General features: G+C 49.8%; 2 protein-coding genes across 8 annotated transcripts in view; both read right to left on the bottom strand.

Annotated features, from left to right (window-relative positions):
- Positions 1–257, bottom strand: part of NUMBL (numb homolog (Drosophila)-like) — a 37,450-nt gene extending 37,193 nt beyond the window's left edge. The window contains exon 1 of the mRNA XM_005868790.2: positions 179–257. The gene's annotated coding sequence lies outside the window, so the exon portion shown is untranslated. The remainder of the gene's footprint in view (positions 1–178) is intronic.
- A 503-nt stretch (positions 258–760) lies between these two features.
- ADCK4 (aarF domain containing kinase 4) lies at positions 761–20,077 on the bottom strand. 7 transcript variants are annotated; one of them, XM_014541717.1, is made up of 15 exons: positions 20,000–20,077; positions 19,427–19,582; positions 19,215–19,334; positions 19,003–19,069; positions 17,546–17,623; positions 13,150–13,272; positions 12,923–13,008; positions 11,834–11,974; positions 11,669–11,750; positions 10,811–10,904; positions 8,805–8,946; positions 8,548–8,655; positions 6,218–6,283; positions 2,005–2,091; positions 761–1,578 (listed from the first exon to the last, which is right to left on the bottom strand). In XM_014541717.1, exons 2-15 carry the CDS (start codon positions 19,577–19,579, stop codon positions 1,276–1,278), a joined length of 1,650 nt encoding a protein of 549 aa, XP_014397203.1. In that variant the 5' UTR covers positions 19,580–19,582; positions 20,000–20,077; the 3' UTR covers positions 761–1,275. The 7 variants fall into 7 exon arrangements, with proteins under 7 accessions (XP_014397203.1, XP_014397205.1, XP_014397204.1 ...); XM_014541719.1 differs by having other exon boundaries at positions 19,996–20,051; XM_014541718.1 differs by having other exon boundaries at positions 19,976–20,040.
- Between the last annotated feature and the right edge of the window lie 4,070 nt (positions 20,078–24,147).

Below are 24,147 nucleotides of genomic sequence, written 5' to 3'. Positions count from 1 at the left end.
CCCGCCCACTGGTCACCAAGCCACGCCCACACGCCAGTGTGACCCCGCCTTCTCCGGTGCGGCCGCCGCTCCGCCACGCCCATTAACCAGTCCCTGACTGGATGTGCACGGGAGCCTCGCTGACTTTCCCTCCAGGTCCTTCGAGGCCGCCACTCCCTTCCCCTCCTCGACCACTGACCTCAGCTCTCCTTCAGTTCTGCATCCGAAAGAGTTGCTTCGAGAAAAGGCTTCCCGCCCCACATCCTCAAATCCTCCAGCTAACCCCACGGTTTTCCCAGCCCAACGGGGGCGGGCAGAAGCGGTGACGAGGCACTTTTTGCCACGAATGGGAGGGGAAATGAACAGACCCCTGCGTCCTAGTGCGGATCCGTTTTGCAAAGGCAGTGGGGGCGCCGGCTGGGACTAGGGCGCGGTTCTGGCCGCCGCTGCGACCTCCGCTCCCTCCGGATCCTGTGGGTTTGGCAAAGCAGCTGGCAGGGGCATAAAGGCCCATTAGCAAAGGCGAGGTTGGGGCGTCGGGGTGGTTGTGTGGGGGAAAGGCCTTCTCAGCTGCCACAGTCTTGTGAGCAGGTGGTCATCACGTGCGGGAGGGGTTGGGGGTGGGAGAGAAAGGGGAGAAGGAGGATTCTAGCAACAGATGGCCCGTGCAGAACTGAGGCTTTCAGACAAGAGGGTGGGAGGGGGCTGGCCATCTGCACCTGGAGGCCGTTCTCGTCCTAGCCTCCTTCCCCTCCACCCCAGCACAGAGAAAAGAGCTGGAGAAGGGGAGGTTCGCTTTTATTCAGACTGAAGGTTCAAACACCCCCAACCCCTCCCCAACACAGAGGATGGGCAGGGAGAAGGCAGCTGGTGAAGGGGTGAGGGAGGCTGCCTCCACCAACCACCACCCCTCCCCTCTCATTGGCCAGATCTGTGGGAGACCTGAGGCACGGGCGGAGGGCTCCCCTCTAAATGATTCTGCATCTCCACTTTGGCATGCAGAGAGCCTGAAGTTCTCTCAAATGTTGGCAGAAAGAAATCAATCCCTGGAGTAGAGTTCCCGGATGCCCACTGTGGGGTGGGGAGAGCAGGATATGGGAGTGTGAAATGGGGAGTTCCCTAGCCCCAGGGTTCCCCAGTCCCCGGGGAAGGGTGCTAGACAAGACTGGGAAGCCTGGGTGGGGTCCCCAGACTAGAGCAGAGTGGGAAGGAGGCATCTCAGGGAGGATGGCCCTCTACTGGCCGGATTCCCCAGAGGGACGCTGTCTGAGTGGTCTGACCAGACCTCCCCTCTGGTCAGGAGGCTTCAGGCAGTGGCTGAGACTGGCGACTGGCCCAGTAGCGCTGGTAGGTGTCCTGGAAGAGGTCCTGGCAGTTGATATGGGCACGTAGACGGGCACAGGCCAGGAAAGCCCCTGCCAGCTTACGGTGCAGGGCATAGGTCTCCTCAGGCGGTGGGCGGAGCCGGTGCTGCAGCAGCACAGGGATAAGGCCCTGCACACGGCGGGCAGTGTCCCCTGCCCCAAAGTCATATGGGCCCTGGGTGGCAAAGGGCTCTCCCAGGATCATCACAGCCTCCACATGGGCATCGGAGAATGCCTAGGGGTGGGGGAGAACAGAGGCAGAGCCCTTCTCTTAACCAAGAACCAACAAGCAGCACTCAGCTCCGCAGTTTGGAGTGTAAACTCAAGCACCAGACTCCTTCCAGAGCCCCCAGAAAATAAGCAGCCCCTTACTCCTCCCCCCAAAAAGGGCCCATCACTCCCTCAGAGCCTCCAATAGACAAGCAGACTTCACTCTATAGTACAGAGAAGCAGCCTCCATTCCCCCACTCCCTTCCTCTAGAATAGGTAAGTGGTGCCCATTTTCCCAGGATTACTGACAGGCCAAGTAGTCCCCATTCTCCCCTAGTCCTCCCCAGAGTCCCCTAGTATAGATCAGCAGTTCCCCCATTCCCCCAGAGAGTTAAGCAGTCCCCATGCCCCCCAACAGACACCAGCCCCTACTCCTCTAGTGTCTCCCAACCTTGGTTTCAAAGCCTGTGAGGAGCTTGAGGTCCTGGGATTTCCGTAGGACCCGGTCTCTGTCTCCATTGGCTGCAGCCATCACTACCTAGGGAGAGAGGTGTGGAACACAGGGTCAAAGGCCAAGCAGGGTTCAAGGAGGGGTCTGGGGGAACTAGAGACAGGAGGTGGTAGCCAGGCCCTTCCTGTACCCACTTCCCTTCTCATCTGCCTAGGCTTCTTCCGCCTCACCTTGCCCAGCTGTGTCTCAAAACTGTTCCAGAGCCTGGGGGGTCGGGATGGCCAGGGGTTCTGCCCACCTGGCTGGGAACACAGAGGCTGCTGGAAACTAAACAGTGAAGCAGCACAGAGGAGAACAAATGTCAAGTGCTGCTCCTGGGTCCAAACATTCATGTGGCCAAGGATGTGATCATGACCCAAAATGGCATTGGAGGTTGCCACTGGGCCATCTCTGATCACCTGATTGATGTCTGTCTCCTGCACTGGACTTGGAGCCCTGAGAGAGCAGGGATCCCAGATGGGTTCAGTCCCATGTAGTACAAGCTCTGGCTCCCAGGAGGCCTTTGGTGAACCTTTGTTTAGCACATTGGTGTATGGAGCTAAGCACCCCTCCAGCCATGAGTGCACGTGGCAGTGGGACTTGAGGGCATGTGGGCAGACAGCGGCGAAAGCCAGCCTGCCTGGGCTCAGTCCCAGCTCTGCCACTGCTGGCTGACTCTGGGCAAGGTGCTTTGCCTCAGACCTCCACTTTCTTATCTGTGAAGTGGGGATGATGAAAATAGTTTCCTCATGAGGTTGTTGTGAGGATAAAGGAGGCAATAGCTGTGCAGTGCTGAGCACTATGCCAACATGTAGGAAGCACCATAAATATTATAAACTACTATTATGATTAAGAGGTGGACATGAGGATCCCAACTTCATAGAAGAGAAAACAGGCTCACAGTGGGCAACAGAAAGTGAGGAATGGAACCTGGGCATTCCCTTACCCAGTGAGCTGTCCTTTCTTGGGAAGAAAGGGATACAGGGTTAAATCTGGCAGCTCCATTCTGTCTTGGCTTCCTTGCCCAAGCCTGTCTGGCCATCTGTCAGACCTATGGTCCTTGGGGGCCGGTGTGACAGGGCCTTTTAAAACTGGAACATTCATGTGGCCAAGGATGTGACCATGACCCAAAATGGCATTGGAGGTTGCCACTGGGCCATCTCTGATCACCTGATTGATGTCTGTCTCCTGCACTGGACTTGGAGCCCTGAGAGAGCAGGGATCCCAGATGGGTTCAGTCCCATGTAGTACGAGCTCTGGCTCCCAGGAGGCCTTTGGTGAACCTTTGTTTAGCACATTGGTGTATGGAGCTAAGCACCCCTCCAGCCATGAGTGCACGTGGCAGTGGGACTTGAGGGCATGTGGGCAGACAGCGGCGAAAGCCAGCCTGCCTGGGCTCAGTCCCAGCTCTGCCACTGCTGGCTGACTCTGGGCAAGGTGCTTTGCCTCAGACCTCCACTTTCTTATCTGTGAAGTGGGGATGATGAAAATAGTTTCCTCATGAGGTTGTTGTGAGGATAAAGGAGGCAATAGCTGTGCAGTGCTGAGCACTATGCCAACATGTAGGAAGCACCATAAATATTATAAACTACTATTATGATTAAGAGGTGGACATGAGGATCCCAACTTCATAGAAGAGAAAACAGGCTCACAGTGGGCAACAGAAAGTGAGGAATGGAACCTGGGCATTCCCTTACCCAGTGAGCTGTCCTTTCTTGGGAAGAAAGGGATACAGGGTTAAATCTGGCAGCTCCATTCTGTCTTGGCTTCCTTGCCCAAGCCTGTCTGGCCATCTGTCAGACCTATGGTCCTTGGGGGCTGGTGTGACAGGGCCTTTTAAAACTGGAAACGGCTGGGGAGGTGGCAAGAAGGCCGTACTAAAAAATTCGGGGGCGGGGGACTGAGATATCCCAACTACCAGAGAGGCCGCTCCGTGGTGCCTCAAGTGGCCTGCAGAGAGGGCCCAGCCCAAAGGGCCTGTATATGTGGTAGCCAGGGGTGGGTTACCAGCTGCTCCTTCCTGTTCCCATCTCAAGGGTGTCCCCACCATGCCCAGTACCCAAGCCAGACACTATTCTTCCCCTCCCCACAGCCTCCCTGAGCTCCCAGTGTCCAGTCTTAAAGACCCCTCGTGACCTGACCACTGTGTCTCAGCTGGTTGGAGCATTGTCCCCTACACCAAAAGGTGGCAGGTTCCATTCCTGGTCAGGGCACACACTCAGGTTGCAGGTTCCATCCCGGGTCCGGGCATGTACAGGAGGTAACTGATCAATCTCTCTCTCTCTCTCTCTCTCTCTCTCTCTCTCTCTCAGGCTCTTCCTTTCTCTAAAATCAATTGTAAAAAAAATAAAGACCACTCATTATTCAGAAGGGGTTTCCTAATTCTGACTGCACCCCTCTCCTGCTCAAGTCCCTCCCACGGCTCCCCAGGGCACCCATATAAAGTAAACGCTATAGCCCAGGTGGTGTGGCTCAATAATTGAGCATCAACCTATGAACCAGGAGGTCATGGTTTGCGTCCCGGTCAGGGCACATGCCCAGGTTGTGGGCTCGATCCCCAGTGTGGGACTTGCAGGAGGCAGCCAATCAATGATTCTCTCTCATCATTGATGTTTCTCTCTCTCCCTCTCCCTTCCTCTCCGAAATCAATAAAAATATATTAAATAAATAAATAAAGTACAAGCTACAAAGCATGGCTTCTGAGACCCAGAATGATTTGGCTCCAATCTCATCCCTGGCTCCTGCTCTGCCCCTTACCTACCCGCCAAGGCAGAACATGAACTTCCTCTTTATCCCTAGGACCTTACTTCTCAGAGTGTGGTTCTTGTATGAGAAGCTTTGGCATCACCAAGGAGTGTGTTAGAAATGCAGCATCTTATGTCTAACTCCAGGCCAGAATCTGCATTTTCACAAGGTCATGGAGCGGGGGTTTCACACACACTCTAAAGTTTGAGAAGCGCTGCTTTAATGGGAATATCTCTTCTTGCCTCTTCCTGATTGGTCTCCTCATCCCTCAGGTCTCAATTCTGCTGTCTCCTCCTTTAGGAAGCCCTCCCTGATTCCACAGGCTGGGCCAGGCTCCTCTGAGCTCCCACAATGCCCTGTGCTTCCCCCTCCCAACCGTGATCACTCTGGGTCCTCACTGTCTGTTCCCCCACTGGACTGTAAACTCGTTGAAAGTGGGGTCCTGAATTGGTCACTATTGTCCCCAATATTACCCAGAATAGGGCTGGGCACAGACATGGTATCAAAGAATGTTTAAATTGATGACTAAATGATTAGAAAACCCAGGTTGAATGTCTCATGTCACCAATTAATGAGATAGTGTTCTCTGTGGCCTCTAAGACAAATTACCCAGTTAACTGCCACACGTCCAAAATGGAAACCATTCCCACACGCCACAATATTTTTAATTTAATTGCATCTATAGACGCTTATGGTGTACAAAGGGTTAACCCCAGTTGGTGGGAGGGACAGGCAACAGGTGAGGAAGCACTTCCTGAGGACAGAGCAGCTCCCCAGGGAGCAGCCCCCCAGGAAGTTATGTGAGGGCAAGGCTGGACACCAAGATCCTGGACAGTGTGGGGTGTGGGATGGTGACAGGATGAGCATCATGGGCCTTTCTCTTAGGAGAAGGCTAGTCAGTGTGGGGAGCACGAGCTGTGGACCCAGACATCCCGAGTGAGGACTGCTGTGACCTTGGGCAAGTGACTTAACCTCTCTGAGTCCCAGTTACTTCATGGATAAAACAAAGCTAAGAATGTCCTTACCCCATGCAGTTGCTGTATGGTTTAAATCAATTCCCAAATGTATAACACTTAAAACCACACCTGACATAATATTAAGTGCTTAGTATTTGTTAACTGCTATTAGTATTACTATTATTTCTTTTTTTAAAAATTTATTTATTGGTTTCAGAGAGGAAGGGAGAGGGAGAGAGATAGAAACATCAATGATGAGATAGAATCATTAATGGGCTGCCTGCTGCATGCCCCCTACTGGGGATTGAGCCCGTAACCTGGGCATGTGCCCTCCAGGTTCATGAGTCAACTCTCAACCATTGAGCCACACTGGCCAAGCTATTTCTTATTTCTTAATTCGAGATACTATATTTCTCCTTCTCACCCTTGCCTCAGTAAATGGCCCTTCAGACCCCAGGGTTGGGGGCACTCACCTCAATGTAATTGTCTGTGAATTCAGTCCCAAATCCCCGGCTTGCACCAAAGTCCAGCAGGGTCACCTGGGAACAATGATGGTGAAAGGGATGCTGGGAGTCCAGCAATGCTCCCCATTGTCTATTTGGGGTGGCCAGGGTCATCCTTCCTCCCTATACCCTGTCTCCTCCTGCCAGAGTCCCCGCCCACTGTGTCCCTGGGCTCCTAATCTCCTGTCTCCACAATTCCAATCCACCCCCACACGAAGCTGAAGGGACTTGGCTTTTTTTTTGCTCCTAATGGTTTTTATAACAACATGTTTTAGGCACAGAAAGAAAATACAGGGAATAAAATATATAGAAGAGTGAACACAAATCTCACCATGCTTAAAATATAAAATAATACCAATCCAGGTGGGGCCTCCCATATACCCTGGACTGATCCTACCAGCACAATGTCCCCACCCTCTTTTCTAGGGTCACCGCTTTCCTGAAATTATTATTAAATTATTATTTCCTGAAATTACCATGTGTGTATTTCTACATTTTCTCCTACATGTTTGCACCCATAAACGATAGTCATGTTTTGTGTATTTAAACTTCACATAAATAGTATTTATGATAGTGATCCTGCAACTTGTTCCTTGTGCCCAACATGATTTTTCAATTTATCCCCACTGCTATGTGCAGCTCTAACTCATTCATTCATTTCTCACTGCTGTGAAAGGACTTCATTGTGTAGATATATCAGAGCATTTATCTAGTTGATGGACAATGTGGGTGTTTCTGGGGTTTGCTATTAAAAACAGTGCTCGATGAATACATGTGTAGGAGTTTCTCTAGGCAGTAGAGTTGGGATTATTGATTACAACCCATAGTAAGAAATGCAGAATATACTGTGTACCAGTGCCAATGCCACATAAATAAACACCAAACAAAAGTGTCCTAAAATATAACTCCCTCCCATGTGGCACAGTGGTATTTTCTATTCTATGTCTTTAAAACAAGCAAACAAACAAAATGCAGTTAGACCCAATAAATTGACATCAGGAAGCAGGACATGTATTACCTATCAGGTCAGAAAACCCCTCCTTGGGGTACCAGCCTAGGAGGGGTGCAGAGTGTACTTGGGGGTAAGGCAGTAGAAGGGACTGACGCTGGAGACTCAGGGGGGCCCCTTCACATTTGGCAAAGGACTTAGACTTAATCCTGAGGGCGCTGGGGCACTCTGGGAGGCACAGTGTGGCCAGATTTGTGTTTGGGAAAGATCCCTCTTGGGGCAAAATGGGGACAGGCCACGTTGGAAAGCCACCTGGCCACCATGCATGCTGAGAGCCTTTCCATCCAAACTCTCATCCCCAGGCCTTGGGACACACTGTGCTCTGCCAGGAGCGCTTTTCCTTGCCCTTTAGATGACTGTCCTCTTTGAATCTTTCTGGTTTCAGCTTTAATGACACTTTCTTCAAGAAGACTTCCTTGCCCAGCTTGTGTGGCCAGTAGCTGAGCGCTGACCTATGAACCAAGAGTTCATGGTTCGATTCCCAGTCAGGGTACACACCTGGGTTGCGGGCTCAATACAGGAGGCAGCGGATCAGTGATTCTCTCTCATCATTGATGTTTCTCTCTCTCCCTCTCCCTTCCTCTCTAAAATCAATAAAAATAATTTTAAAATTAAAAAAATATATATATATATATTTTTTAAAAAGATTTCCTTGACCCTACATACCCAGACAGGTCAGCCACTTTCCCTGGCTTCCCACAACCCCCTGTGCATCCCCCACCACTGACAACTCTGGCCTGTGTTTCTCCATCTGGTACTAACTACTCTAGGTGACCGCTGGTGACAGGTCCCGCCACTGGGCCAGGAACTCTGAGAAGGTGAGGATCAGGATTGTCTTGGCATTGTTGTCAAGAGGCAGCGGCTGCTTGGTGTGTTCCAAAGAGTGACAAGTGTGGTAATGATGACTAACTGCCTTCTGTAAGTTGTGTTCCCTCTTCTATACTGTCACATTGCCACTAGGAAGCCACTGCCTAGCCAGTGACTGCTTTTTCCCAGCATCCTTTGCACCTAGACAGGTTGTGTGAACAGCTACCAACAGAATGGTAAAAGGAATGATGCGTCACTTCTGCTCAAAACAGTTAGCAGGGGATTCTACTCTCCATCTCTTTCCCTTCCTGGGATGGCACAATCACAAAAGGGAAGGCACCTGGTCTCCAAATCACCACCTGGAGGAGAACTACCCCAGCCTGTCACGTGGGTAATAAACTAGTATTGTGATAAGCTACTGAAATATTGGAAAATATCTGTCACAGCAGTTAATGTATCCTGTCACACATCACAAGAAACCAACCTGGTGGCTGGAGGCATCATACAGGAAGTTGGCCCAGTTGGGGTCCGTTTGCATGAATCGGAACTCAAACAGCTCCCGTAGACACAGCCTCAGGAGCTGGAAGCAGATCTGGGGTGGGGAGAGGGAGTAACAGACACCTCGGAGTCGTCTGCCCCTGTCAAGCCCTCTATGGCCTGGAGAGGGACGATGGGTCTGGCCAGCCCTGCTGGCCCTGCCTTGTGGCAGCACCCTCCCTGCTGTCCTACGAGACCATGTACCTGGTTTCGGATGTCCTGGCTCAGGCTCTGGCACTGGTCCAGGGGGACCCCTCCAGCCAGCTCCATGCCCAGCACCCGTGTAGTGCAGAGATCCTCGATCACTGCCGGCACCCGGAAGAACGGGTCATCTGCCAACAGCTGCCTGGGGCAGAAGGGAGGGGTGGGGATGGGACTTGGCTTCAGGCCCCTGTGGCCCAGCTCAAGGACTCCTCCTCCTCTGAGAAGTCCTCCATGAACAGTCTATGTCTCGCCTTCCCTCCTGCTCTCCTCTTGCCTCTGTGTGCCCTGAGTGATGGCCAATACCTGGCTGGACTGACATTCATTCAGACATTTTATTCATTAATTCATTCAACAAACATCTCCTTAGGGCCTACTCTGTGCCTGCCCCTAAGCTGGCCGCTAGAGACCCAGTTACCACTTCCCGACCAGAAACACTTGCGTGATATCCAGTTGCCTCATGATGAGTTTAATGTGTTAAGCTCCATGAACATTATTTTTTTCATCAACTTATTAATTCATCTTTTAAAAAAACAGTCACTGATATACAAATCCTCAAGTCTACAGTGATACTCATCGCTACTCCTTCAAGTCATTACTGGGAACACTGGCTAATTAAGGGAAAGAGTCCTCAATGTCCGTCCCTGTGCTGGACCATGCTGGGGACAGAGCAGTGGATGAAGTCCAGGCCTGCCCCTGACATACACAGAGACCACCCTCGAACAAACAAATAGACCGGAGGATTGAGATAAGGGTCAATGAGTGAGGCCTCTGGTTGGGGACCTATGGGATGGCTGGAGTAGAGTAAGATGGGGAGCAGGGAGATGAGGAGGGGCCAGAGGAAATGATGTAGGTTTTATTCTAAGGGCACTAAGAAATCCTGTGGAGAGGGCTCTCCCCAGATCCCACAAGGAGCGCTCTAGCCCAGTCTACACCTCGCACCCCCCTCCTCCGGGTCCTGCTTCAGGCTTGTATTTTTGTCCTTGTTTATAAAATCTCTGATGTTGGACCCACTCCTGGTGGGCGAGGCCCTGTGCTGAGCATTTAATCAGCACAGTTTCCTTTTCACCTCCCTGGGAGGGTACTCTCCCAAGGCCACTGTGCAGTCAGGCCACCAGCCTAAGGGCTGACCTGGGGCGGGATCCCACACCTGTCTTTCCAGGCCCGCGCCCCTAACCCTGCCTTCCACCGCCTTTTCTCTCACTGTATTTATAGAGCTTGGCTCAGTAAATGTGTGGGCTAACCCATGAAGGATCTCACTGCGGTATTTGCTGCATATCACGATGCTTCTAAGAGACAACCACATTGTTCCCAGTAGCTATGATTCATTCATTTTCGCTGCTGTATGATATTCCACTGATGAATATCACATAATTTATTCATCCACCCCGCTGGATGAATTTCAAAGGTTTGGGTTGTTTCCAATTTGGAGCTATTACTACTCTGAGCTTTCTAGAAAAGTCTGATGGTGTATACTGGCATTAGTGACCCTAGAGCAATTAGCCAGGAGGGCGACAATTGGGATGTATGCAAATATCCAGCCTTATTATAGGATGCCAAACTGGTCTCCAAAATGCTTATCTCAAATCTCCTCCTGCCCTGGTGGAGAAGAAAGAAATGCCCTGCAGCCCTGTCCTCTCCACCTCTTGACACTGTCAGATCGCTCTAGCTTCGTCAGTGCAGCAGGTGTAACTCATTCTGTGATAAGTGTCTGCTGACAAGATCATCTCCCCCACTGGACTGAAGAGGTTACCTAACCCATTCCACAGACGAGAAAACTGATACTTAGAGAGAGGAAGCGACATGCCCAAGCTCACAGAGAACACAGCGGATAAGTGAAGTAATGAGTGAAAGGATGAATGGATGAACAAACGAATGAAGAGAAAAAGGAGTTTGCCAGGCTCACCTCAGGGCTCCACTTCCACTCAGCGTGGGAGGGAGGGAAGCAGGGAAGCTGGAAGGAAGGGGTCCTCGGGGGGCCTGCCAGCCACCCGAAGCTTTGTGCTCACCTGAAGTTCTGGGCACAAGCTGCTTCTCGACGGTAGTCACACTCCCAAGCCAGCTCCTGCTGCAAGGCCTGCAGGCTCTGCTCCGCAAACAGGCCTGAGGGGAGCAGCCGTGTCAGCCAAGGAAGGTCACAGGCTGTCCATCCGCCCAGCCCCTCAGGCTCCACTCACGAATGTCTTCTCTTGCCAATCCTGTCTCTCACTTGTCCCTCACACCTTCTGCTCCAAGCCTTTTACCCCAGTGTCTGTCCACACACCTCCCCTCAGTCCGCTTATAACTGCGGGCTCTTCTGAAGTCTCTCCTGGGGTCTGTCTCTTTCACAGGCATGCACACCAGTCCCGAGGCATCTTTTTCATAGTCACGCATGCCACCTATTCCACCTTTTTTGTACTCTCTCTGAATCTTCTGTCTTTGCCTCTCTCTCTCTCTCTCTCTCTCTCTCTCTCTCTCTCTCACACACACACACACACACACACACACACACACATACACACACACATCCTGCTCCATCTTCTTTAGGCTCTTTAACACAAACATGAGGCCCCACTTACACTCTCTTCCTGCTTCTGTGGCTTTTTCAGACCGACAGTCCCTCTCTGCATACCTTCTGTGTGTCTGTTTCTGGATTCTGGTCTGGGCTTCTGACTCTCAGTGTCTCTGTCAGAATCTCTAAGTCTCCTTTTCTTACACACTTGTACTCTACACTCTCCCTGCCTTGGCATCCCTTCTTCCTGTCTCAAACACACACTCACACCACTCACACACAGGCACACCCTGCCCCAGCTGGTGCTCTCTGGGCTCCCCCTCCATTCAGCCCCACTTCCTCTCGTCAGGGTACCGCTTCTACACGGGCACCTCACCCTCGGGCAGAGCCACGCTCATCTTGAGCACCGCCAGCAGGTTCTGGACATCACTCTGGATGCTCTGGGCAACGCCTGGGTACTGTGAGGGGAGGAGTGGGGGAGGGGAGTCATTCTTCTGGGACAGCAGGGTGCCCACCACCACCTGTCCATCCCCCGCCTCACCTGGATCTTCATGGCCACCTCTGTCCCATCCCTCAGCGTTCCCTGGTGCACCTGTCCAATTGAGGCGGCGGCAAAGGGCACCTCCTCCAAAGAGGCCACCTTGGCCTGCCAGTCCCTTCCGAGCTCCTCTTCGAGAACTCTCTAGGGAGAGCAGTGGTAACAATCATCACCATGATTATAGGCAACTGAGTTCATTCCCTGTGTCAAGCACTTTACAAGTTAACAACTCCAACTCTTACCACATGCCGGGCCCTGGCTCGGCTGCTACCCCACTTTTCAGATGAAGAAATTGAGGCTCAGAGAGAAGTCTCTCAGCCAAGGTGAACCAGGCACTGGCAGACAGGGAGGCCCAGCCCAGCTGGTATTAACTCAAAGTTAATGCGATAGATAAGAGTTAAAATTTAAGGGCTTCCTGTGGGCTGGGTACTGTTCAGAGTGGCTCAGAGAGCAGCAATAATTGCCCAGGGTCACATGGTGAGTGAGCAGAACGAAGATCAGAAGACAGGTGGCTGGATTCTGGATTCCATACCCTTACAGAGTAATTGGAAGAAACAGCTCCTGTCTTGGGCACTGAGTGCCAGGTGCTATGCCTACCGATTGACAGACACACTCTCCTCTAATTTAAAAAACCAGTTAATAATAACAGCTAAAACTTGCATGTCACTCATGCAAACCCTTCTAAGTGCTTTCTGTATACTAATTTATGTAACACTGTGATGTGGGGCGGCTATCACTATCGCCATTTCACAGATGAGGACACTAAGGCACAGAGAGGTCAGGCCGCAGGTCTGAGATCACACAGGTAGGAAGTGGCAGAGCTAGGGTTTGAATTCAAGAAGCCTTACCCCTAACCACTGTGCTCACTGCCACTTTAACAGCTCACTGAGCCTTCCAGGGACTGGACTAAGTGCTCTGTACCACCCTTATTTAATCATCACAACAATCCTATGAGGAGTGTGCTTTGGCGATCCATTTTACAGATGGGGAAACCGAGGCCCAGAGTTTGACAGGGAATAGAGCAGTAAAGCCAGGAGAGGCAGGCAGGTGGAGCCCACCTCCCTGGTCAGCCTTCTTCCACTGGGCACTCACCAGCATCTGCCAGCGGGGCATGAAGTCAGCACTCTGGCGGACCCGCTCAAAGATGCGCTGAAGCTGGGGGCTGATGAAGCTGTTGTCTTGGGAGACAGGGAGACAAGAAATAAGGGAAGCAGTGAGGGAGGAGGCGAGGGGGGCCCCTGTGGGAGTACCTGAAGTCCGGGCTTGTTGGTGAGGGGGTAGAGTAGAAGTGAGATCAGGGGTCAAGGGTCATGTTGTACCCTGGATGCTGAGCATTTGGCCAATCTTGAGGGCGGCCCCCCGAACTGTACACAAGGTCTGAACAATCCGCTCAGCATTTGCCTCCGACAAGAAAGGGCTGGAGCCAGGCTGGGAGCTGCCCTCTGGGTAGAGAGAATGATTATTAGTGTCACAACCATAAAAATAATTAGTATAACACCACTACACGCCCACCAAAATGTCTAAAATGAAAAAGACATTATCAAGTGTTGGCAACGATGTGGAGCAGCCTGACCGCCAGCCCTGCTGATGACCGTGCCGCGGCACAAGCCCATGGGAAACATGGGGAGGTTCTAGTAAAGCACATGCCTGTACTGGATGCCTTTTCTCTCAGAGGGATGCCCACAAGAGATGCATAAATGTGTCCACTGACATATATTCCAAAAGGGGTCATCGCAGCAAAGCTCATAAAAGTCCCAAACGGGAACCATCCCAAATGACCATCAGTACAATGAACAAAGGAATTGTAGAACAGTCAGTGAATGACTACTACAGCAGGAATAAACCATCTACATCCACTCACAGCAAAATGGATGCCTTTCCCATACAGAACGCATGGATTCAAAGAACTAGACGCCTACGAGAATACACTCATTACATTGGTGTAAAGAGCAAAAAACTGGCAAAAGTAATCTTGGGGTTAGAAGCCAAAACAGTGGTTACCCTTTGTGGGGGGAAGTGCCCAGGGTGGGGCTCTGGAGAAGGTATTTTCAAAGCATGGTCAGGGGATCGCTGAGGATCCTCGAGATCTGTCAGAGGTCTGTGAGATCAAAAATGTTATCATAATAATATTAATGTTATTTGCCCCTTTTTACTCTTGTTCTCCCACAAATGTTCTGTGGAGTATTCCAGAAGCTCCATGACCCATGATGATACCACTGCTCTGATGGCTGATGAAATGTGTGTGTTCTTGTGTTTTAAAATGTCTCAGTGTTAATCTCTAATACAGTGAGCCCTAGCCAGTGTGTAGAGCATCGTACCCTGCACTCAAAGGTCACTGGTTTAATTCCTGGTCAGGTAGTGGGTCTGGTCCCCAGTAGGGGTGCATGTGGGAGGCAACCAATTGATGTTGATATTTCTCTCACATTGATGTTTCTCTCTCTCCCTCCCCCTTCCTCTTTCTCTCTCTAAAATCAATAAAAACACATTTTTTAAAAATCCCTAATACAATGAATATCCATAAATATAACCCGCATAAACAAGCTCTTTGGGGTCCTCATTCTATTTTTTATTGACTTTATTGAGGTGACATTGGTTAATAAAATTATATAGGTTTCAGGGATACAATTCTATAATACATCATCTATATATTGTATTGTGTGTTCACCACCCCAAGTCAATCCTCATTCTATTTTTAAACAGCTTTATTGAGAGATAATTATCATACCATATAATTCACCCATTTAAGGTATGTAATTCAATGGCTTTTAGTATATCGAGAGTTGTGCAACTATCACTACAACCAATTCCAGAACATTTTCATTCCCCAAAAAGAGACCCCTTCCCTATTATTAGCAGTCATGCCCCAATCCTGGAAATCACTAATCTACTTTCTGTCTCCACAGATTTCCCTATTCTGGGCATTTCATGTAAATGGAATCATACAATAAGTGGACTTTGTGTCTGGCTTCTTTCACTTAGGATACTGTTTCCACACTGTAGCAGGTATCAGCACTTCATTCCTTTTTAATGGCGGAATAATATCCCATTGTATGGATATACCACATCTTTTATTTTTTTTTTATTTCAGAGAGGAAGGGAGGGGGAGAGAGAGACAGAAACATCAATGGGAGAGAATCATTGATTGGCTGCCTCTTGCACGCTACCTACTGGGGATGGAGCCCACAACCCAGGCATGTGCCCCTGACCGGAATTGAATCCCTTCAGTCTGCAGGCCGATGCTCTATCCACTGAGCCAAACTGGCCAGGATGATATACCACATTTTTAAAAATCCATTTCTTAGTTTTAAGGGTATATAGGGATCCTGAGACCAAAAAGCTTGAGAAATGCTGTTCTAGGGTTTATTATTATTATTACTATTATTGTTGTTGTTGTTGTTGTTAATCCTCACCCGAGGATATTTTTTCCATTGATTTTTAGAGAGAATAGAAGGAGGGAGGGATGGGGGAAGGAGAGAAAAACAACCATGTGAGAGACACATGTATTGGCTGCCTCCCACACTGTGACCTTTCGTTGCTCAGACCAACATTCTACCCACTGCACCATACTGGCCAGGGCTCTTTTGAAAAAAAAAAATCCATTCCTTAGTTTTAAGGGTGTACTAGTATAGGGGTTCTGAGACCAAAAAGCTTAAGAAATGCTGTTGAATCTGCTGCCTCCTGCGCACCCCCTATTGGGGATCAAGCCTGCAACCCTAGGATGTGCCCTGACTGGGAATCGAATCAATGACCGCTTGGTGCATGGGATGATAGTCAATCAACTGAGCCACACTGGCTGGGCATGTTCTAGGGTTTCTTGATCTGGGTGCATAAATGTGTCCACTTTGTGAAAAATGAACCAAGCTGTACATTTGTGATGTGTAGGCAGGTTTACATGCAAATTATATTATTATTCAATAAAGTGCCAATATGCTTTTATTTATTAAAAAATTATTGAGCTCGTCCTGGCGAGCTCATCATTGATGTTTCTATCCCTATCTCCCCCTTCCTTCTTCTCTCTCCGAAATTAATAAAAACATATTTTAAAAAATTATTGAGCTCTTTATTGAGGGCTCACCCTGTGCCAGGCAGAATTCTAAGTGTCTCTCTGGATTCTCTGGCAGAATCCCTACAATCACCCCAGGAAGTAAAAACTACCAATGTCGCCCTAACCGGTTTGGCTCAGTGGATAGAGCGTCAGCCTGTGGACTGAGGGGTCCCAGGTTCGATTCCGGTCGAGGGCATGTGCCATGGTTGCAGGCACATCCCCAGTGGGGGGTGTGCAGGAGGCGGCTGATCGATGTTTCTGGCTCTCTATCCCTCTCCCTTCCTCTCTGTAAAAAATCAATAAAATATATATTTTTTTAAAAAACTACCAATGTCTTAATTTTCAAGGCAAGGAAACAAGAGATTCAGAGAAGTACACTGCCCAGCCCTGGGTCACACAGCACAGAAGTGGCAGGGCAGGGTATAGACTCAGTTTGGCCTTACCCTAAAGCCTAATCCTCCACCTATTTCCAACTTTTTATTAAAAAAAAAAAAATTCAAGCAGACAAAAAAGTTGCATCATGAACACCTGCACACCTGATTCAAACATTTTAATATTCTGCCTCCTCTGCTTTATCTCTGTGTGTGTACCCAAACACTTACTATTATTTTTTGCTGACCCATTTGCATGGAGCTGCACTCAACCTGTGCTAAAAATAAGGAAATTCCCCTATACAATCACAGTGCCATAATCACCCTTAAGAAAATTAACCCTAATTCTCTAATATTTACTATCCAATCCATATTCAGATTTTCCTAATTGTCCCCAGAATTCTTTTCAGTCCTCTTTTCCTTTTAATTTTGTGATGTTCAATTACAGTTGACATTCATTATATTAGTTTCAGGTGCACAGTTTAGTGGTTAGACATTTATATGCCTTATGAAGTGATCAGCCCGTAAGGCTAGTACCTGCCTATTATACATAGTTGTAACAATATTATTGACTATATTCCCAATGCTGTACTTTATATCCACACGATTTAGTTATTTTTTTCCAACTAACATCCAAGTATGGTCCACACATTCCATCTGTCAGTTATCTCTAGTCTCTTTTTATTTTTTTAAATTTTTTTAAAAAATATATTTTATTGATTTTTTACAGAGAGGAAGGGAGAGAGATAGAGAGTTAGAAACATCGATCAGCTGCCTCCTGCACATCTCCTACTGGGGATGTGCCCACAACCCAGGTACATGCCCTTGACCGGAATCGAACCTGGGACCTTTCAGTCTGCAGGCCGACGCTCTATCCACTGAGCCAAACCGCTTTCGGCTAGTCTCTTTTTAATCTAGAATATCCACCCCCATTTTTGTTTCGGCCATCGACTTGTTGAGGAATCTTACCGACAGAAGCTGATCTCTACACATCTTGTTCCATCTCTGTTGGACACAGACTCCCACTAGCAGGCCTAATTTCAGCCTTCTCCTGCGCAGGGTTAAGAACTCAGCTCTGGATGGCTTACATTTTTTTTTCTCTCATGATCTGTTTCAATCCATCAGGACCCTGACAGTGGCTCCACCCTGTTCTGAGCACTTTACAGGGACCCTGGGAAGTGGGTATATTATCATCACCTCCATTGTCCACCTGAGGAAACAGGCTCCGAGAGGTGAAGCCTCTTGTCCCCGGTCACACAGCCAGGACAGGGCCCGACCCAGGCAGTGTGGCTAACTCACCTGACTGTAGATATCCTCCTGGCAGGGACTTCTTGACCATCTCAGCCAGCGCTCCCAGCCCCAAGCCCACAGCCAGTCCTGAGGAGTGAGAGAAGAGCCTGAATGCCCTCTTGCCTGGGGCATTCTCCCCACCCTCTCTCCTCTGTCTCTCTAAGCACACTTGTCCCCCAGCTCTTTGTACCCAACTCTCTGTCTTTAGCTCAGTCACTTACTCTCTCTGCTTGGGTTTCCCTTCAAGGCGAGGCCAGCTCTTTCTCTATTCCTCTCTATAGGTCTGTCCCGTGTCAGCAGTTTTCACCCCTCGCTGCACATTTGAGTCGAGTAAGGAGCTTTTGTAAATACAATGCCCAGGTCCCACCCCTGAGGCTCTGACTAAACTGGCCCGAGATGAGGCCTCAGAATTTATCTTTTTATTAAGCATCCCAGATGATTCTAGTGTACAGCCAAGGGCAAGAAGACTCCAAAAGGGTCCCCCCAAGTCTCTCTGCGACTTCCTATGATTCCTGTTTCTCTGTCCACACCTCTTCTTCATGTTCGCCTTTCCTAAGTCAGCCATTTCTTCATCTTCCCCCTCCCCTACACTTGACATATCTATCTAAGCCTCTTTCTCTCTGTTCCTCCTTTTGATGTTCTGGACAACTGATTTCCTCTGTGTCCTCTTGTCTCCTTGTCCCTAAAGATAGCTTGAGCCTCTCTGCCTCTTTCACTATCACCATCTCTGTAAATAACCAAAGCTGGCATTTTCTGAGCACTCTCTTCATGCCAGGAACCATTCCTAGTGGGTTATATGCTTTAATGCATTCTGTCCCCACACCCTCATGTAATAAGTTTTATAGGAAAAACTTCCATTTTACAGAAAAGGAAACTGAGGCTCAGAGAAGTTAAGTAACTCATCCAAAATCACAAAGTGAGGATATAGCAGAATCACCCCTTGAACCCTGAGGCAGCACAGTGTCAAAGCTCAACTTCCTCTTTATACTGTGAATTGTTGTCTTTAAAGCTTGAACCAGGAGGAAGGTATTTGCATTATAACCGGTAGGTACCAATATACCTATAATGCTTCATGAAAAAATATTTTTCCATTACTCTACAGGTGAACTGGTATTTTCCATTCTATCCTTTTTAACTGTTTCATGCAGATTGTGACCTGAAGTTTGAACAATTCTGCTGCTAACCTTAGGTCAAGTCACTTCACCTCTTTTAGCCTCCATGTCCTCATCTATAGAATGGAAATACACAGTCATCAACTCGGTGCAGGTATCACATGTATGGGGCCTTGCACCGAGTTCTCAATAAATATTACCTTCCCTTCTATTTCTCTTGGTTTTGCAGGCCTTTACTTTCATTCTCTTTTCATCTCTCCCTCTTCTCTGTCTCTGATTCGCCCTCTCCCTTACTTAATTCTGTAAATGTTGCTTCCTCTGACCTAAGTCACAGTCTCCCACAGTCACACCTACCCCCAAAGTTAGCCAAGCGGCTGATGCGGGAGGCAGGCACCTTGCGTTCTCGAGAGCGGTCACTCAGCTGGAAAATGGGGAGAAGGTCTGAGGGTGGGAAGGTGGGTACAGTGCCCAGGAAGTCCAAACAACCTGCCACCACACTATTCCCCAAGCTCGGGGGGCCAGCTGCCTTAATGGGGTGTTGTTGGTAAGGTGGGAGGCCATGATACCTGGGGCCGAGGTGTCTTCCTGAGCCGGGCCTCCCGGGCCTTGCAAATGTCCTCCTCACTCAGGCCTCGGCCAGACCCACCCTGATGAAGCTTTTGGGCCCAAGAACCCTTACATGGCCCCTGCAAGAGATGTGGACATTGGTAAGGAGTGGAAGACAAGGAGCAGAGGGGTCTGCCTGGCCCTCTGGATTCCTCCCTATCCCGTTACTTACTGCCCATTCCCTCGGGCTCTTCACTTTGGAGACCCCTCCCCAGTATCTTACCCACCAGCGGGGCCCAGGCCCCAGGGCCCCATAAGGCAGACCAACAGTCCGGCCCAGCTGTCCACAGGTCCCCCGCAGGAGGCCCCCCACCTCCAGCCACATCGCCTGGGGGAGAAGAGGAGGAATTACTCGGGCAGGAGTTGTGGGGCCGACCTCCCGCTTCGCTCCACCCACCCCAAGCCCCACAGTCCTCGTGTCGGCCCTGACTCCCACCCAGCAGACTTCCTCCCTGATAAGGGCCCCTCCAGTTTCTCCTGGTTCCCTCTGGTTGCTAGGCACCCATAGCTGTTCCTGCTTTCCTACCAAAGCTCACTTTCCCTGTCCCACTTCGCCGCCGTTGCTAGGGTCCGCTCTCATTGCTAGACACCCACAGATCCTCCAGGCTACCTCTCCCTTCTCTGAGGCCCCCTCGTCGCCAGGCACCGCCTTCACCTCTGTTGCTAGGCACCCACAATCCTCCCCCACCCCCCAAGTACCCACTACCCCGTTACTGGGCACCTCCCCCTGTTGCTAAGCACCCACAGCTCGGGGATCCGGGTCCGTAATGCGCGGGGGCCCCTAGCACTTCCGGAAGCCTCCACACGCCCGCCCTCTCCGGTCAGCTAACCAATGGCGGAGCAGCAGTTCGCTGACTGGCACAAAGAACTCCTCGCTTTGCGTAGGGGCGGGGCCGGGGCGGAGCCGTTGGGGAGGTTGGGGGATTGCGCGTGGCCAAGCCGGGAGCACACACGTGCGCTTTTCAAAGTGCCCGGTGTGCGGCGGACCTTTCTGTTCCGTACCCCGTCTTCTTTGCAAACATCCCTCTCCCTAACAAACTTCACACCTCTCCTCTGCACGAACACCTTGCGAATCTCATTTCTACCTCCAGCATGTTCAACATCTCTCCTTTGAACACACGTCTTCCCCGCAAACATTTTCCATGTACGTGGAGCCCATCCACTTTGCACACCCACCCTCTGCTTCAAGCATTCACATCCTGGCACCCAGCCTCCTCCTTTGCACATATAAACCCCCTTCTTTACTTGGCAATTGTCTCCCTCAGCTCTCACCCCTGTTCATAAACCCCTCACACTCAGCTCCCTGCACACTGGCCCGTTTCCTCATATTCCCTGCTCTCCCTGCTCCCCGCCCACCTGCAGGATGGCCTGAGTGAGCCCCCTGTTTCCCGTAGGCCTGACATTTCCCAGAACGCACTCAGCCCAAATTCCCAGTGCTGAGTCAGGAGACTTGGCATTCCAGAAAACCAGCTCCCATCCCATCTGGGTGTGTGTCTTGGGTGGGGGTGTGTAGGCCGGCTTAAAGCCTGCTCCCCCCACAACAGGCTGACTCACCCCTCTTCTCACAGTCTGGAATAGAAGCAGCTGGCTGGGTCCTCTCTTCCGCTGCTGGGAGGACATATGACGCTTCCCCACAGAACCCTTGCCCCTGTCTAACCCTTTTGTCGGGAATCAGATATTCCTGTCTGTCCCTGTGCTCTGTGACCTCAGAAGAGCCTTGACCCTTTCTGGACTTCGTTCCCAGCCTGTATGATGTGTGAGGGGGTCTCTGCGATGACTTGTCATTGGTCCCTGAAGAGATGACTCATTTTAGATTCCTGGGCCTGGGCCCAATGCCCCTCCCACAGGTGACTCAATTTCAAGACAAACCATCTCCTGCCCCCTCCAGACATAAGGGTCTGACTCAGGAGCTGGGTGACAGTTCACTCTTGAAGGGAAAAATATATAAAAGTACCTATGACAATAACTAATTCACATGGCTTATATGCACGAGGTCATATAAACAAAGGCTAGGGGGTAGCAGATCTCTGAACCTCAGGGTCCCCATCTGTAAAATGGGGCTGTGTCAGCACCTCTTGCTCAGTGTTAGTGAGAGAGAGAGAGATGCAGTGAAATAGTGTCCATAAAGAGCAGAGGGCCCTGCCCTGGCCAGCGTGGCTCAGTTGGTTGAGCGCCATTCAAATGACCAAAAGGTCACTGGTTCTATTTGGTCAGGGTACATGTTCAGGTTTTGGTCTCAATCCCCCATTAGGGGGTGCACAGGAGGCAGCTTATCCATGTTTCTCTCTCTCTCCCTTTCTCCTCCTCTCTTTCTAAAATCAATAAAAACAGCCCTAGCTGGTTTGGTCCAGTGGATAGAGCGTTGGCTTGTGGACCAAAGGGTCCCGGGTTTGATTCCAGTCAAGGGCACGTACCTCCCTGGCCAGGGCCCTGGTTGGGGCTTGTGCAGGAGGCAATCGATGTGTCTCTCTCACATCGATATTTCTCTCTGTCTTTCCCTCTCTCTAAAAATCAATGGAAAAATATGAGTGAGGATTAAAATCAATAAAAACATATTTAAACGAGAGAGAGAGAGAGAGAGAGAGAGAGAGAGAAATGGTCTGGTACAGAATGAGAATCTATAAACAAGAGAAATTTCTTATGGAGAAATTATTTTCAAATTTCTATTAAGCACCTATATGTGCTTTTCTAGGCACTGGGGACATAGCAAGGAACAAAACAAGCAAAAATCTTTGTCCTCTTGGTCCTGGCTTCTGGCAAGGGGCACAATCCTATTCTATATAATAAAAGCCCAGAATGACCTGTCAACCAGTCGCTATGATGTGCACTGACCAACAGGGGGCAGACGCTCAATGCAGGAGCTGCCCCCTGGTGGTCAGTGCTCTCTCATAGCTTGGCTGAGCGGGATCAGGAGTGTTCCCACAGTGGGTGGATCCCCCCCCCCCCCCCCCCCCCCAGTGCACAATCCCCTGCACCGGGCCTCTAGTAAACAAATAAGTACAGACATACCTTGTTTTATTGTGCTTTGCTTTATTGTTCATTGATGATATTGCGTTTTTTCTTTTCTTTTTTATATTTTTATTGATTTTATAGAAAGAGGAAGGAAGATGGAGAGAGAGAGAAACATCAACTGGCTGTCTCCTGCATGCCCCCTACTGGGGATCAAGCCTACAACCCCAGGCATGCACTCTGACTGGGAAATCGGACCAGCAATCTCTTGATGAACAGGATGTTGTCCAACCAATTGAGCCATACCATTCAGGGCAATAAAGTATTTTTTAATTAGGGTATGTACATTGTTTTTTTTAAGCATAATGCTATCGTACACTTAATAGACTACAATATACTGTAAACATAACTTTTACATGCATTGGGAAACCAAAAAATTCCTTGACTTACTTTATTGCCATATTCACTTCATTGTGGTGGTCTGGAATCAAACCTACAATATCTCTGTGGTATGCCTGTATGCTTAATAAGGTGACATGTGTTAAAGAGAAAAATAAACCTGAGAAGGGGGTCAAGAAGAGGAAGGAGGAATGTAAGATTAAATAGGATGTTCAGAGAAGGCCTCGCTGAGGGGGTGACATTGAAACGAAGACTTGAAGGAGGTGAGGGAGGGAACTGTTCCCGAGGGAAGGGTGTTCCAGGCAGAAGGATCAACCAGTGCAAAAGCCCTGTGGTGGAAGATGTCTCGGAGAAATAGCGAAGGCCAACAGGCAGATTAAGGGAAAAGAGAGGAGATTTGGTTTGGGAGATAACTGGAGCCAGATCATGTACAATATATGAGTCATGAGGAGGACTGTGGCTTTAACCCTGAGTGTGATGGGAAGCATGGAATGTTCTGAACAGAGAAGGGTTATGATCTGATTTAGAGAAAATACTCTTACTTCCAGCTCCTCCTCCAACGCCCCAGCCTCAAAAGCAAGTTATATTACCCAGTAGGGAACAAAAGCTCAGACTTTGGATTAGGTTGGCCTAGGTTCGAATATACACAATTTAGATATGTGATCTTGGATTTTGCCTTTCTGTGCCTCTGTTTCCCTGACCATGGATGATGGTAATCCCTACCTCAAAAGGTATGGGATATAAAGTGGTAAGTACAGTGTATGGCACAAAGCAAGTACACAAATGTATATGTTGCTGTAAATAAATAAAAATTCCCATAACCCGGTGAGGAAATTATCATTGCTATCCCCTTTTTACAGATGAGGAAACTGAGGCTCAGAGGAAACAAGTCTGTTGGAGCCAGGATTTGGCTCGATCTCCTAGCTTCAGAGTTAAGGTCGTTGCTTTGTCCCTCCTCTAATCTCCCTTTGACCTTAGACAAATTCTTTCACTATTCTGGGCCTCAATTTCCCTGTTGGTAAAGTGCTTGGCTTTTGTGGCATTGAACACATTTTTCGAAACAATCAAATAATATTATGTATCCTCATTTTACAGGTGACAAAACGAGCCCGGGTAGGGAGCGTAAGTCACTCGTTCAAGGTAACACAGCTGGGAATTGGCAGAGGTGGGTCTCGAACTCACACCTCCCTGGGATCCCCAAGTCTCTGGAACGCAGGCCCTGCGTGCGTGAAGGAGCACGCTGCTGGACTCGTCCCCGAGAGCTATCGGCGGCTTAACTGGCCACTTAAAGTGTAGGGGGGTTAGATTAGTCGCGGGGTCCTAGGGAGGGGCCCCACTGCCCTGCAAGCAGGACCTCAGGGGGCCTACACTTTACCGGGACGAGCTCGCGGCGCTGGGAATCCACCCCTTCAGGGGAGGAGGGCGGGGACAGACGAGGCCCCGCCCCCCTACGCCACGTCCGGTGGGCGGGGCCGCGGGCTTCCCCGGAGGCGGAGTATCGGTTAACCACTGTGTGGACTGGAGATCCGCGGGCCGGAACCGCGA

Source organism: Myotis brandtii, unplaced genomic scaffold (assembly GCF_000412655.1).
Source record: "Myotis brandtii unplaced genomic scaffold, ASM41265v1 scaffold277, whole genome shotgun sequence".
NCBI classification, from domain to species: domain Eukaryota; kingdom Metazoa; phylum Chordata; class Mammalia; order Chiroptera; family Vespertilionidae; genus Myotis; species Myotis brandtii.
The sequence above is the reverse complement of the archived record's forward strand: the minus strand, read 5'-3'. Positions and strand labels throughout refer to the sequence as shown.